Below are 14,869 nucleotides of genomic sequence, written 5' to 3'. Positions count from 1 at the left end.
GCTCAGGTTCCTCACTTCAAAGTGGCACCCGAGGAGTTCCTGAAGCTGCAGCTCCAGCGCTTCACCACCCTCAACCTCCACCCCAGCAACACCGACATCAGCGTGGCCGTGGCGGGGATCCTGAACTTCTTTAACTGCACCACTGCCTGCCTCATCTGTGCCAAAGCTGAATGTGAGTCCTTTGCCAGCCTGGCTTGGGCTGCCCCCCCTGTTCCACCTCCCCCTCCGTGTTTGGTGCTCGCTGGAGAAGGTCCCACCAGCAGCGTGTGGGACCTCCCTGTTGCATCCCAGATCTCCACCTCTCATGCAGGCACATCCTTTTCCCCCCTCCAGGGCAGGTTCTCCACACTGTTGCCCCCAGGGAGATGTTTGTGAGAGGAGGAAAGGGGATGGGAAGAGACTCGCCTGCCTTCTGTTTGACAATCTGAAGAGTGTTTTGCTTCCACAGATGGGGTTTTGAAATTTTTTTGAAAAAAAGGCTTAGGCTTGTTTCTGGAGATTATTTTAGGCAAGTGAAGCTTTTTGAAATATGTCTTTCCCAAACCCACGTGCAGCTCGTGGCCTAAAAGCGGGGTTTGATTAATAGACAATACACTGCACACTCTCTTGGGCTCTGCAGCCCTAAATCTGCTGCTCGTGGTGCATCTGGATGCTGGAGCTGTCACCTCAGCAGGACTGTGGTCACCTCTGCAGAGCTCCTCGAGTGGGTCCTGTGCTGTTGGAGGTCACTGGGCAGGATGGAGATGCTGTGTAGCAGCCCCTGCAGTTCTGCTTTGATTACCCTGTTCATCAGCACTGGAGTTTAGCACACAAACCAGCCTGGAAGGGGGGCTTTGGAAAGGCACCGGGGAGAGCTCTGGGGATCCTGTTCTCTGACTGGGCCAAGGTGTGAGGGAAAGGCAGCACCATTCCCAGCCAGCCCTAGGCAAACTTCACACCACCAGCTGTGCCAGTAATGCATTGCTGTGGTAACTCCTGCACAGGGACAGGAGCAACAGGAGTGTCTCTGCCTTTCCTTTCTGCCTCACGTGCCCTGAGGAGAGCAGATACTGAGCTGATGTAAAGTCAGTAAATTACCTTCTGTAAACGTGCTCAGATTTACCCTGGGAAGGGACCTGACTCAAAATGATGCAATTAAAATCATGCAAATGCTCTCCTGCATTACTTCCAGGGCTGGAATTTTTCATTGTCTACCTTAACCTTAAGCAGAAGGGGAAAGGAAAGATAATTAGGTTTTCTCACCTGCCGTGCAGGAGGCTCAGAGCCCTGTCCCCCCACACTGCTGCCAGGCACAGAGCACACATCCACCCCTGCCCTCCTCCCCAGCTCTGTGCCAAAACATGCAGGTGCCTCCTGTTGGTATTAATATGATTAACAGGATTCTTCATTTAACTGGATCAAAACCAATAACACCCTTTTACTTGAAGCAATCCAATTTGTTTTACTACTGGATAACTCAATATTCAGGATGTGCTGCAGAACCTGAATCCTTCCCAGGCCCGGGAAGCAGTGGGATGGGTGCCTTTTGTGGCTCCTGCTCTTTTGTGCTCAGGAAGGGCCTGATGGGAGCTGGGCTTGAAGCACATAATCAAACTTCATGTAGGAGCACAAACCCTCATTTTCCCTTAGGACATGCACTGCTCCTGAGCACAGTCCTTAAACAACTAACCCGAGGCATTTCAGGCTTTTGGGAGGTTCCCTTGGGGCAGCTAAGGGGAGCCTATGAGCTGTGTGTGCTCATCAGTGAGGAAATGCTGTTTTGAGGGATGATTTTTGTTTGGGTCCCAGGAGGGAGAAGTTGTAGCTGTTTTGGTTTTAAGTGCAAGGCCGTGTGTGATGGGGCTCCTGGGTCCTCCCCTGTCACGCTCGTGCTGTCACTGCAGGGAGTCACATCCTTGGGATGTCACATCCTTCTTCTGGGCACTGAGTGTGCAGTTTGCCTTGGCAGAAGGAGAAAATGACCCTCAAAGTCAACGAATTTAGGCCAGCCCATGTGTAGTGCCACGGTGAATAGAATGAGATGGTGTGACTCAGTTTGGTGGATAGAATTGAAGGAGGGCTAAAGTAAAATTTGCTGTTCGTGTGGGCCAGCACACACACACAAAAAGGATTCAGGTGAGGTCTGCTCCACGTGCCCTTCATGCAGAGTGAGTTTGCTGGCCAGTGAGAGAGAAAAAGAAGCTGGTGTGACCCAGAGAAGTTCCTGGCTGATCTTTTAGTCCTTTGCTGGGTTCCTACCTGCACCCAGAGAAAAGCATTGTGAGGAGCTCAGAGCAAACTCAGCGTGCTGAGAAAGCCTCCCTGTGAATGAGTCTCCTCATCTTGGATGTGTGCCTTTTGCTTCACTGCTTTGTTGCCTTTGTGAAGCGCTGGGAGTCCTTGGAAGCAGAGCTCTACCACTGATCACATCCTCCTGTGCCACTTCCCTGGCCCTTGACCTGCTGGTGAACGGGTGGGTTTGTGCACTCAGAAGGAAGGGAGGTTAAGAGCAGAGCCCTGTCTTGAGGATGGGTTTGCTCTCTCTGCCAGCTGGGATGTGATGCTGCTGATAGCCCTGTTCTTTCTCAGCTTCCTTCACTTCAGTTCCCTCTCCTCCTTTATGGATTTCTGTAGGGCTGGGATGTGTGGCTGTGCCTGCTGTCTGTGATTGCATCTGGTGGTCCCTCTGGTCAATCAAACTTGACAGGAGGTTATTTCTTGATGAAACTCAGCAGCTGGGTGGAAGAGACAAGCTCTATCAAATATGCTGTCTTGAGTAAGAAAAGCTGCAGCAGGAGCTTTGACATCTTATTAGACTTGAAGGCAGCTGGATTGGAAGGAACCCTTGCAGTGACCCGGCTGCAGGGGGAAAATTCAGTCAGAAGTGCCCAAAAGGCGGTAGAGAACAAGCCCAGGGAAGTCAGGACTCATCCAGGGGGGTGTTCACTAATGCTTTGTGTCTCCAGCTTCCACCTGAAAAGAGAGCCCAGTCCTGCAGGCCAGGTGGTCCTTTTCTGTGCCCCCTTCCCATGGCTGATCTCATCCAGCTTTCCATCCCCTTGGGAGACAGCAGCTTCCCAGCAGAGTGCTCCAACCTCTCCCAGGTGTATCCAGCTGTGCCTTGCAGGGTGCTCTGTCTGGGAGCTGGAAATGGTTGAGGAGGAGGAGGAATAATCTTCCAATAACCAGAACAATCCCACGTACAGGGAGATAATGAAGAGGTGCTCTGGGGTCCTGAGAAAATTTGCGTCAACAATCTTCTTATTTGTTCTCAAGAGGACTTTGGGGCCACTATTTCAGCGAGTCCCAAATCCTTGCCTTTGCACAGACCCAGAACTGCAGGACTGCATCCTGCTGGGAATGGCTGTGGGCCATGGGAGAAGAGCTCTCTGAGCCAAGCACAACGTTTAAAGGCTTTTCTCCCTTTCATCTGAAGGCCTTTTGAACCTGGAGAAGTTGCTCCGGCAGTTCCTCATTTCCAAGGACACCCTCTCGGTGCGGATGCTGGATGACAGCCGGGATCCCACCCCTCTCCTGAAGGAGATCAGGGATGACAAGACAGCCACAATCATTGTCCATGCCAACGCTTCCATGTCCCACACCATCCTGCAGAAGGTGAGTGTCCCTTCCCTGTCCCAGCTCTGGGTGCTGCTGCTCCCCCCCACCCCGAGCCAGGTCCCACGTGTTGTGTTGCACAGTAATGGAATGGGAAAATCCCTGGAAATGGGCTCTGCTGAGAGGGGAATTGCCACTGTGATGGAGTTTATGGGGACAGTAATTTGCTCTCTCTTTCCAGGACTCTTTATCTGTGGAAGTGGTGCTTTAATTGCTCTGAGCCGATGTGTTTGCTCTCTCCAAGTGGCGTGTGCTGGTGGCTCCTGTTGCCATCAAACAGCTCAGCCCTCTGAAATTAGTCCATCAGTGCTCTGGTGTCTCATTTTTTCCCCCTCCCATTACGTTTCTAACTTTTTGCTGCCTTTTTTTTTTAATTGTCTTATTAACCGCGATTTTATTTTTAACCGTGTTTATTTTTAAATGGTCTCTCGCTGTGTGGTTTTTAGAGCTTGTTTTGATAGCCTGCCTCAAAACTGAGCAGTGGCTCCAGATGGAGTCTGAAGTTGGGGAGAATTTCCCGCATCCTGGGAGGTACAAGAAGCATGTTCCTGAGTGGAGGCAGGATCCAAGCCGTGGGATCCCCTTGGCTGTTGGTGCAGCCGCTCCACGCAGTGTCCTGGCTGCTTTGTCACGGAGTTAGTCATCCAGGGGCCTTGACTGTGTCAGATTTATCCTTGCTGACAGCCAGAAGGGATGTTTTTATTATTCCCCACCTCCCCAAAGATTTTTTTATTCCACTGCGTGTCGTTTTTCATTTTTAATAGACAGTTTGGGGAAATTTTTTGGGTCTTTCTGCGCAGGGATTTTTTTTTTTTGGCATGATTTTTTTTTCCCTTTGTCTCCCCCCCCAGGTCCCTGTTGCTGCCTGGCTGCTGAGGGCTGTCCCCCTCCTCTGTTGCTATAGTGACTTCCCACAGGCACACAGCAGCTCCCTCCAGGCACACACAGTCTCCCTGCCCAGCTCCTTCTGCCACCACTGATAAAGATGTCAGTGATTCCCACGATTTTTTTTTTTTTTTCTGTAAAAACTAATTCAGCCTTCCCAGCCAGAGGACTGTTGGAATGGAAGGTAACAAATAATGAGCTTGTGATCTGTCAACTTCTTGCACCTTGGGAGGCTGGGAAAGTCTTTTTCTTACAGAGTTGGAAGCAGATACGGAGCGAGGTGGGTGGTGATCGAGCAGGTACAGCCTCGTCCCCCTCACAGGTCTCCAACAGCAAGAAAAATGCTATGTTTGTTTGAAAATGTCAGCTCTGTCTGAGGAGACCAGTCCTGGCCTGCCACAACAGCGAGAGAAATTACAGTTTCTCATCTCTTGCCCTCCACAGATGGGCTGGGGACACGTGGCTGCTCCCTGGGTTCCCAGCCTGTCCCAGCTCCCGCCTGCCGGCGGGATGGGAGCGACGCTCCCGGGAGCTGCTTTGCTGCTCCCTTTGATTTTCTGCCCTTCAGATCAGACACAATGGCTTCAAAGCGGGTCAGAGGGAGAGCTGACATCAGCACTGGCCCCCAGCGAGGGGAGAGGGAGGGAAACTGATGCCAGTTTTTAGTGTGGGGAGGGTTTAAAAACAAGGCAGCTGTCAGGAGCCTCCTCCAGAGCCAGGGTGCTCTTTTCATCACAGTGACTTCGCTGTGCTTGTTTTGCCACCTGTGCCAGGGACAGGGGTGACACTGTGCAGCCAAAGGGCTGGGCACAGCCAGACCTGAGCCACCAGCAGTGGTGGTGGCCTCAGGTTTGCACAGGAAGGGGGTAAAGGACAGGCAGGAATAGGGAGAGGTGCAATCTAAGCCATCCCTTCTTGGTATCTTTTGCTTTCTCTGGTCACCATCCTTCAGCTTCTAGGGGGTTTTGAAAGGGAGTGAAATCAGGAGGTGCTGCCTTTGGCCCTTCCCTCCTTGTTTCCTGCTCCTTTGTCTGGTTTGGAGTGATGGGAAAACCTCTTTGCCAAGGTCCTGAAGCATGATTTGGGACCAGCTGTGCTTGGCAGTGAAACACAGGCTTCCAGGAGGATCTGCAGATTAATGCCTCACTTTCCTGAGCATCTGTTCCCACAACTAACTCACTTGTTTAGTGAGGATTTTGGAAAAGGCCTTGAGTGATCTGGTCTGTGATCTCTAGAAGAGATCATCCCCATGGAAACATCTGTGTCCTCTCTGCATCCTTATATCTTTTTACCCTCTTTTCTTCTATTTCTGTGGCCATCACAACCTTTTCTAAATTCTGGAGAACAGGCTAAGTTATTGAGTTTCATTTGCACTCACAATTTTGTGGGGCTGGAGCCCAAAATGGGAAAACCCCCAGTGGCTCGACTGTCCTCTTCCTGCAACCCCAAAGAGCTTTTCCTGCCTTGTTCTCTGCATCTGTGGGGGAAGAGACAAGCCTGGAGCCTCAGGTAGGCTCAGCCCTGCTGCCAAGATTGCTTCCCCAGCCTTTAATTCCCCAGGCCAGGTCGTGTTGCTGCGGGAAGGCAGCGGCGCCCGCACGGCGCGATAAGGATGGAAAAGCAAACGTGGCCCAGGCTGGGCCTTGCTGGAGTGGAGATTGAAGATTGTCAGGCTCTGGTTTAATCTCCTTTCCTCTCCTTCACAGGCAGCTGAGCTGGGAATGGCGTCTGCCTATTACACCTATATCTTCACTAATCTGGTAAGACGTTGCTCGCAGCTTCTCCCCGGCGTGCGTGCGGAGTCACGTCAGTGGGAGCTGATCCCCCTGACCCCACGGGAGGAGCCACGTGCTTGGCATGCAGAGGGAAGGGCAGGCAAGGAGGGCAGTCCCCCTGCAAAGCTGAGCATCAGTCAGGGGGAGGCTTGCCCTGGTCCCTGGGAGGTGAGAGCTGATTGATGCGGTGCAGCATCCCAAGGCGGGATTTGCAGACTCTGTGACTGTGGTGCAGCGAGATGTGCAGGTCTCTGGGGAGCTCCAGCAGATGGGTTGTTCCTGATTCAGAAGTGTCACCCCTCCCTGACTGCATTCCCCATGCTGGCAGAAGTCCAGGCTGCACTGGGGTGGGTATCCAGAGGGCATCACAGCACTCACGGTGCTTCCCTGCTGAGTCCCTGAGAGCTGCTCTGTAGGACAAAGGAATGCTGAGCCCATAAAAGTCAGGAGGCAGGGCAGGGTGTATCTCCAGCCTGGGCCCCTGGTGGTTTGGTTTTATAGCTCCTAATAACATTAACGGGGGGGATGGTGTGGTTAAACCCCAGAGCACTGTGCTAAACAAGGAGTAATGGGCTTAGGCAGCAGCAGGGGGAAACCCAAAATAAACAGCAGAGGAACTTCTCCTGCTGCAGCAGTTGCCACGTGGTGTGAGGGAAGTGCTACCAGGAGGCCAAATACCTGCCTATTAGTGCTGGTGTGGGGCTGATGGCAACCTGAGATGGGCTGGAGGGTCGAGTGGAGGTGCCTCCCAGCCCCATATGATACTCATATTCTCTAATTTCTATTAATATTTATGCCAGGGTGTGCCTGTGCCAGGAAAGCCGAGAGCTGAATCACGCTTTGTGTTTGGGTGGGAGACAGACGGGAAGGGATGGAGCCAAACGGGTGGGCAGGAGAGCCGGAGTGGAGAGGAGGAGGGGGGAAAGGAGTGAAGTGGAGGGGTTGGAAAGCCAAGAGAGCAGCAACTGGGGCAGAGAATGGAAGAGGGGATAGGGAGAATATAGAAAAAGCCACCAGGTTCCTGCCCGAACTGGGAGGATTCTGATTCCTGCTCAGCGGTCCTTGCTCCACGTCAGCCCAGCAAGAAAAAGCTTCACTGATCCCGTTCATCCCCACGGGATGGCTCAGCCCTGGGCAGGAATGGAAAAGGAAGGGGTGTACCTGAGGGGGTCAGGCAGTGATGGAGATTGGGAGCTGTGCTTTCTGCTCCCCGAGGCACGGACTGTGCACACAGTGAGGGGTTTCTGTCTGCACATCACCAGCGCGGCGGAGCCTGTTCACAGACAACAGAAAGAACTATTAAAATTAAGCTCCCCACCTCCACCCCCACACTAGTTGTGAGCAGGGGTGTGATTAAGCATTTGCTTGAGGTGAAATTTGTCTTTGAAACCCATTCATCTCGTGTAACTCAGCTCTGGCAGGTGAGAAAGGAATGAGTTCTGTTGCCATTCACTCTCACAAGATACTCGTGTGTTTACCCAGGTTATTTTACCACTTTGTCCAAAATACTAGCCCTTAGCAGAACTAACTGGAGTTTTGGCAGGGACTGTTGCATAAAGGTGACATCAGACAAAACCTGGGCAGATGGAAGAGATGCTTAAGGAAATTAGTAATATTTAAATGGGGATTGGAGATGGGAGTGAGCAATTTAGACTCATAAATCTGGAGGGATTATCAAGCTCCTAATGAACCCTCTGAGGTTTTGCAATCACTGCCTAATAGAAAAGATAAAATCACAGTGAACTGCTGTCAAGGGGAGCAACAAAAAGATGGCTTCAAATGAGGGGGAGAACCATCAGAAGGGGAATAGACAGTCTGTGTAGCACTGGAGCTGCTTGGAGATGTAAAAAAAAATATTTCAGGCAAAAAGAAAAAAAAAAAAAAAAAGAGGAGAAAATAGGATAAAATGCTGAATTAAACACCTGCCCTGCAGCAGTAGAGGGGAATTCTGTTTCTGTCTTTTAGCATTAATTTTATTTAATAAGCACATCCCAGCCGACAGCTCGCGGTGTCTCAGCTCTGCTCTCTGTGGAGCTTCAGATGGAGGGAAGTTGTTGTGGCTCCCACTGTGCTGGGGCACAGGGGAGAGATTTCGGGATGATGGCCCCTCTGCTCCAGCCTGATGGCTGCAGATAGTGGCAGCAATGCTCTCCCAGCCTTTTGGCAGGAGATGGCAGGAGCAAAGGGGGAGGGAGTCCTGGGCCCCCAACGCATTTCCATGGGAGCCGAGGCGAGCAGCCCGGTGGAAAAATATCCACGGGCTAATTTACTGCGTGCAAATTCATTATCAGGCTCCTTCAGCCAGCTCAGGGGACCCTTTCTGTCAGCAGCAGAAGCTCCACAAATTTTCCAGGAGTTGCTAATGATACTCAGGGAAGCAGAGCAGGTCTGGTGCATTTTGCTTCCCCACTTCCATCATCTGTACACGGGGTCCCTGTGGCAGCTGAGCCCCCTCCTGTCCTCCACCCCCTGGCAGAAAATATCCATCTGATCCAAGTGTTTTCTTGGTGTCTCCACAAAGTTAGGAACTCTCTTGCTCTGGGAATTGCCCTTTTGGGAGGAAATTTACTGAGGAGGTGCTGAGTTGGGCTCAGAACAACTCATTGTCCCTTCCCTGCTCCCTGGCAGGGCTCAGGTTGGCTGGATATCCACAGAGCTTATGGCCATGTAAGGGGGTAATGGTGTGCTTAATAATAATAATAATAATAATAATAATAATAATAATAATAATACCAGTGCCTAAATAGACCATTGCAAATGGCCTGCTGTGCACTGAAGAAAATGTTCCTTCCAGCACTGGAAATCCCTGAAATCAGCAGCACAGAGTAGGAGGGGTGTTTGATGCCTCCAAAATCCCATGCTACAATTAATTCTTTCAGCTTGTTAATTCTGTGCAGCTTGTTGGGTTTGTCTTTTTTTTTCTTTTTTTTTTTTCCCCCACTCTCTGTTTGCATTTATTTTTTTTTTAATAACATATGGACCTCAGGCTGGGTTTATATTTCAAAACATTTATCAAGGAGATTAGATGAAAATAATTGAAACAATTAAAATTATTACTGTAAGAAGGAAGGTATAGAGGAGTTTTATTAGTGCCTTAAGTCAGGCAGGCTATTCACTGGATGCAGTTTGTTCCCTGACAAGATGGTGTGCAGGTGCTGTTGCTGATAAAACAGCTGCTGTGTTCAATTCCCACAGACCAGATAAATCAGTTTGGGGTTTGGTTATTTTTTGTTCGTTTGTTTGTTTGTTTCCTGTTGTTTCTTCTTTGTTTAGTGATTTATAAAGAGGTCTTCATATAAGACGAGGGTTTCAAAGCTGAATTGTTGCTCTGGGTGCCTCGTTGGAGCTGGAGGGGAAAGGAATGTCCAAATGCCCCAGACAATGTCACACGTTTCAGTGGCAGTTTGTCATCACAGTGACATCCCTTGGAAGGAGGGGGTGATGCCAAGTAAAGCAGAGGGGGCACTGAACTACAGATCAGTGTGTGACCAGGGCTGTGGAGCTTAGGTTTTTTTAGTCCTGCTTTGTGAAACCACCTTTATTTTTTTTTTTTTTTTTTTTGTGAAATAACCTTTTTTTTGTGCATCTGGTTCTGCCCCAGGTCTGGGCACCCTCACTCTGCCTTGCCCAGGTGAGGAAGGCAGACTCCTCTTGTTGCTCTTTGACAAATCTTCCCTTGCAGCCCAGCCAGCCTTCCTGATCCCCAGCAGCTGATACAAACGATTCTGTAGAGCCCCTATCACGCCCTGGATTTATGAGCCATGTTTTCAGTGGCATGTGGTAGCAGGGCAAACAAATCAGGTTTTTTTGCAAGGCTGCCAGAGCAATTTCTCCTCACCCTGGTTTAGCATGAGGAGAGGAGCATTTAGACAAAGCAATAACTGCACCTCCCTGGGTTTCTCTGCCTGTGCTGCCTCACCTTGTCTGAGTCTTTTTGTGCTGTTCAGAGTCCACCCCCGTGCTTGATTTCCAGTTGTTCAGTAAATCATTCTCTCAGGTGCACCCCAGGCCCTCTGATGTGAGAGCAAAGCTCTCTCTTTCCCTCTGCCCTCATGCTGTCTTGTCTGCCTGTTTGTCTTTCAGGCTTCCTACCCCTCGTTTTCCAAGAGCTGTGTTGGTTTTTTTTCAGGTCCCAACATCAGCACTTGACCTCTTTTCCTCCCCGAGGCTTTGCTGCTCTCCAAACCTCGGGCTCCCTGCAGAGAAGTTGTAAGCAATTGCTTCCCACTAAGGATGTATTTTCCTAAAGTGCCCTCGTTTGAAGAACAGCCTCCAAAACTTAATAGCTCTCCTTGCATGAGGAGGTTAAAGACCCATCCTCACATGGCACACTGATGCTTTTGTGATGTGTCAACTTTGTAAGAGCAATCAAATTTTATATATATATATATATATATATGTATGGATAGTTCTCCTAAATTGTCCCTTAGCTCACAGTTTCCCTTTTACTACATAAATGGCCAAGTAACATTGCCTTGAGTAGATCTACCACATCCACTTACCTCCTCAAAAGGCCACAATCTGTTGCTGTGACGACTTTTTTTTTTTTTTTTTTTGCTTCCAGAGAAATTGATTTTTACATGGGGCCCATTATAAACTTATTGACTCTGTCAATAGTTTATAAATAAATTGAGCCTTTCAAGAAAGCCATAAAGCACTTAACATAATATTGTCCACTTGAGTAAATAAATAAATGTGTTCTTGGAGCTTTGGAATGATTAACAGACTTGGCAGCTCAGCTCTGAGGGCAGCAGGATCCAGAGAGGCAAAGGCAGGTGATTTTTGCACATCTAACAGAGGAGGTTTGGTGATGATGGGGGAGAATTTGGTCACTGGGACCATTGCAGGGTCAGTGTCCCAGCGGTAGTAAGGAGCTGGTTGTGATGGTCAGGTGGTGGTGCCTCTGCTATGGGGAAGGGTGGGAGGTACCAGTCCCCTTGGAAAGTATTTATTTGGTTTTTGTGTCTATTGTTTGTTTGCATGTTTATCTTCCTTTTCATACTCTTGCTGTTGTAAATCATCTCCAAGCAGTCTGGGATTTTAGGAGCATCAATTCCAACCATGAACCCGGCACGACCACCAAGTCCATCACTAAATCGTGTCCTCAGGTGCCACATCCACCTGTTTTTTTGAGCACAAATAGGACCAGGATGGCACCATCTGCTTCTTTTCTGGGCTAAGTGTACCAGTTCTGCCCCCCACGACCTGGGGAGAGACTCCCTGGAGTCTCTTTGCCCGAAGATCCTGAGCTGGGATGATTTATCTCCTCTGGTTAACCCCGAAATGGTGAATAGTGGTGCACATTGGCACCCAGTGATGTCAGCAGGGAAGCCACCAGAGCTGTGCTGACTTTGCACTGGCTGGAGGTTTGGCTCCTGCCAGGCAATCTCGGGATGGACACTGAAGTCTGTGCTGGGAGGGTGAGAGCTTTTCTAAGCACCAAATACTCCCGACAGGGAAGTTTTGCCAGAGTGAGGGTTTAATAGGGAAATGGAAGCCTTGGCCCAGTGTTCTCCTTCCCAGCCCACAAAGAAGGAACAGTACAGTGTGTCCTGGGCCCACAGCAAGGCTGTGCCTGGTGTAAATCAGCCTTTGGTGCTGTCAGAGGGGCCGGGTCCTTGGCCAGCACTGAGGGCAGTGCAGCTTGCTGAGTTTACAGCAGTGAATTTCCCCTGCTGAGCACTGGGCTATGACAGTGTCTGAGGGTGTTTTGGAGGCTGCTGATCAGCAGATCCAAAAATCCAATAGAGTCCTTGCAGTGATTAGGAGAGGAAGATAAACATGTGTGTGTGAGCAGGAGAGAGAGGAGGGAGGGAGACATCTCGTTAGCACAGGTTGAATTGAGCAAATCCTGTCCCTTCCAGGGGCTTGGGATGGGGTGAGGACAAGCAAGGTCTTGGTGATGAGAAGAGCCCCTGACAGGTTTCCATCCTGCAGGGAGTGATCACTGTCTCCCTCCTTCCAGGGTGAGCCGGGTTATTAAAAATGTGATAAGAATCGAGTCGGGGAGCGAGGCTGTGCTCACACAAATGGGATGCAGAGCAGTATCAGCAGCTCAATCAATACAGCTGGAAGGAGCTCAATAGCTGATGCAGGGAGTGCTGAATAGCAAACTGGGCACTGCGGGGGGAGCAATTAGAGGAGCCACTCGCTGGAGTGAGACAGCGGCGTGGCAGTGCAGGGGAGGCAGCTCCTCACTCTGAGACACATCTGCTTCCCAGGCAGGTGTGACACTGGTATTCCAGGCACAAGAATTCCCAGATATAGATGGGATAGATGGGAAACTTTGGTTTTAATTCTTTCCTATAGAAAACAGCATAATTATTTGAAGAAGTAACGTTTTTTTAAAAGAAAAAAAAAAACATCTTTAATGAAGAATTGTATTTCTGTATTTTTATCAGACCTCAGCTTAATGTCTGTGTTTCAAAACTCTTATGCCATCACCACCTTTATGTGCTAGTTAGGCCTTATCCTGCTATGACAGAGCAAATCCTTGTGAAAGGCCTTGTAAATCTGGTTTAACTCACAGCCAGCGACGACACCAAATCCAAGCTGATGGCTCTAAACCCGTGAACTGCTGAGCTTGGCCCTGTGGCTTTTATTAGCCATGTTCTCCCAGTGATCTGAGTGTTGGGGTCACTCCACACACAGGTTTTGTCTCCTGCTGTGAAGTGAGAGTGCAGGTCGAGTGCTTGCTGAAGCACGGGAGTGACTTCATCCTCTAATAACTCCTCCAGCATTTTCTCCCAGGGAAGCCCTTTGTATTCAATTAGCTAATGTGTGCCTAGCACTTGGAAAATATAGAGTGCCATAGAATTGCTAAGTGTTGTTATTTAACAGCACATATTTAGGTGGTTGCAGCCCTGTAGTAGTAGAAGTCAGAGCGTCTACGCTGTAATTGCCTGGTGCTGCTGCCGAATTTGCTGTGATTTGAGCAAAACCTGGGGATTTTTCCTCTGTAAAAGTTCATTAATTTTGGCTGCTGGCCCTCTGGGGCTATTTTTCCTGAGACCTCTTGAAGCAGAACGTTGACTTTTGGTGGGTGTTTTAAAAAAAAAAGAGTGAAAAGAGGGGGAAGAATTTGGGATTTGTGTCCCTGGAATTCAGCTTGGCATCACTTCTAGTGGTCTTCTCTGTGCTTCAGGCTGGACTGAGGTGGAGGGTGAAGTGTTGGTCAACTACTGCAATTGCTGCAGTGTAGGAGGAAGGAGGGCAAATAATTGGTAATGGAATAGAGATAATAAGGAAGATGCTATTTGCACCCACCTCTTTGATTCACATCCTCTCGTGCCCACCTGCCATTGCCTGAAAGCCTGTGGTTACCAAGCTGTATTTGCACAGGTGGAGGAGGCTTGGAGTCCCCTTTTAAACAGAATGTGGGTTATTTTCCTAATGGCTCCTTGCTCTGATTGCATTGGGAAGTTATCTTCTAGCCTGCAAAAGCACCAGTGTAGGAATTAGGTCCCTCAGCTCTGTCTAGCAGCTGAGGCAGGGTGGTAGCTTAGGCAAAAGTCAGTTTTACTCTGTCTCAGTGAGAAATCCTTGGATCTCCATCTGAAAATACCCCTGAGATCGGGGTTTTCCACCCTTGTCCTGCCCGTGTTTGCCTCCTGCCATGGGAAAGCAGCTGAGAGGTTGCAGGCCTTGAATGGCAAATGAGTTTGTGTTTGCAAAACGTGGGTTTGGAAATGTCAAGCGTGGTGAATGAGTGTGTAAAAAGGGAAAAAAAAAGAAAACAAAAACAAAAACCACCAAAAACCCAGACAGGGACAGAAGCTGAGCTGAGTATCTGGATGCTCTCACCCCTCTGCCCTCCTTGCAAAGCCTGACCTTACCAAATCTCTCTTATCCCACTGCAAATGAAGTGTGTCCCCCAAGGGTGGTTTATCTCCATCTCATTGCTTAGGCAGCTCACGGCTCATTTCCCCCTGACCTGGGTCTGCAGAGTGGTTTTGTGAATATCTGGTGGAAAAAACGTTTAAAGGCAAGAAAAAGATTGGAGCTGGAGCAGAGGGAAGGGGCAGGGAGCAGTGGAAGGCAAAGGGTTGAGTGCAGGCCATGCCATCCCCCTGCCTTACAGAGGTGCTGCTTTATGGACAGGACAGCCACAGGAGTGGGGTTTTCTGCAGCTGGAGGCTTGCCTGGAAAAAGATGGATGTGGGTGGGGGAGTGCTGGCTGTGGAAAAAGACCAAACCAGCCACTGCTAATGAGAGCTGGGAAAAGCTGCTGCTCACATTTGAACCGGAGCAAATTGGTGTCTCTAGGGGGGAGCGTGTCGGGGTCTGTCTGCGGTTGCTGTGCAGGCAGCGAGCCCTGGCAGCTACCTCCAGCCCCGGGGAACTTCCCCAAGGAAATGGGGCTGATGCAGGTGGAGATCCCTCCAAAAACTCTGCCAGGAGTGGCCACGGCACTGGGAGCAGTCAGAGCTGTGGGTTCAGCTGCGTGGCTGGAGCAAATCTCACCCCTGCCTCGGCTTCCCTGGGTGAAGTGAGACCAGAGGGGCTCATTCCCTCACCATTAGTTGCCAATTAAGGAGCAGAGCACAGCAAACCTGCAGCCTCAAAAGCTTAGGAATGTTTTCAGGGGAGAAGAGGCACAATGGATAAATGCAATG

At 49.9% G+C, this 14,869-nt stretch overlaps 1 protein-coding gene across 5 annotated transcripts in view; it reads left to right on the top strand.

The window, feature by feature from the left end:
- GRIK4 (glutamate ionotropic receptor kainate type subunit 4) overlaps positions 1 to 14,869 on the top strand; it is a 159,354-nt gene that overhangs the window by 105,897 nt on the left and 38,588 nt on the right. For all 5 annotated transcript variants that reach the window (XR_007629874.1, XM_050323231.1, XM_050323232.1 and 2 more), the window contains 3 exons: positions 7 to 172; positions 3,416 to 3,594; positions 6,186 to 6,239. Coding sequence is in view for 4 of the 5 variants with exons in the window: in XM_050323231.1 (XP_050179188.1) it covers positions 7 to 172; positions 3,416 to 3,594; positions 6,186 to 6,239 (399 nt within the window). In the remaining variant the exon portion in view is untranslated. The remainder of the gene's footprint in view (positions 1 to 6; positions 173 to 3,415; positions 3,595 to 6,185; positions 6,240 to 14,869) is intronic.

The sequence above is a fragment of the Myiozetetes cayanensis genome, unplaced genomic scaffold, assembly GCF_022539395.1.
Source record: "Myiozetetes cayanensis isolate MyiCay16 unplaced genomic scaffold, myiCay2020 scf29, whole genome shotgun sequence".
Classification (NCBI taxonomy): Eukaryota; Metazoa; Chordata; class Aves; order Passeriformes; family Tyrannidae; genus Myiozetetes; species Myiozetetes cayanensis.
Note: the sequence above shows the minus strand (reverse complement) of the source record. Positions and strands in the feature narration are given on the sequence as shown.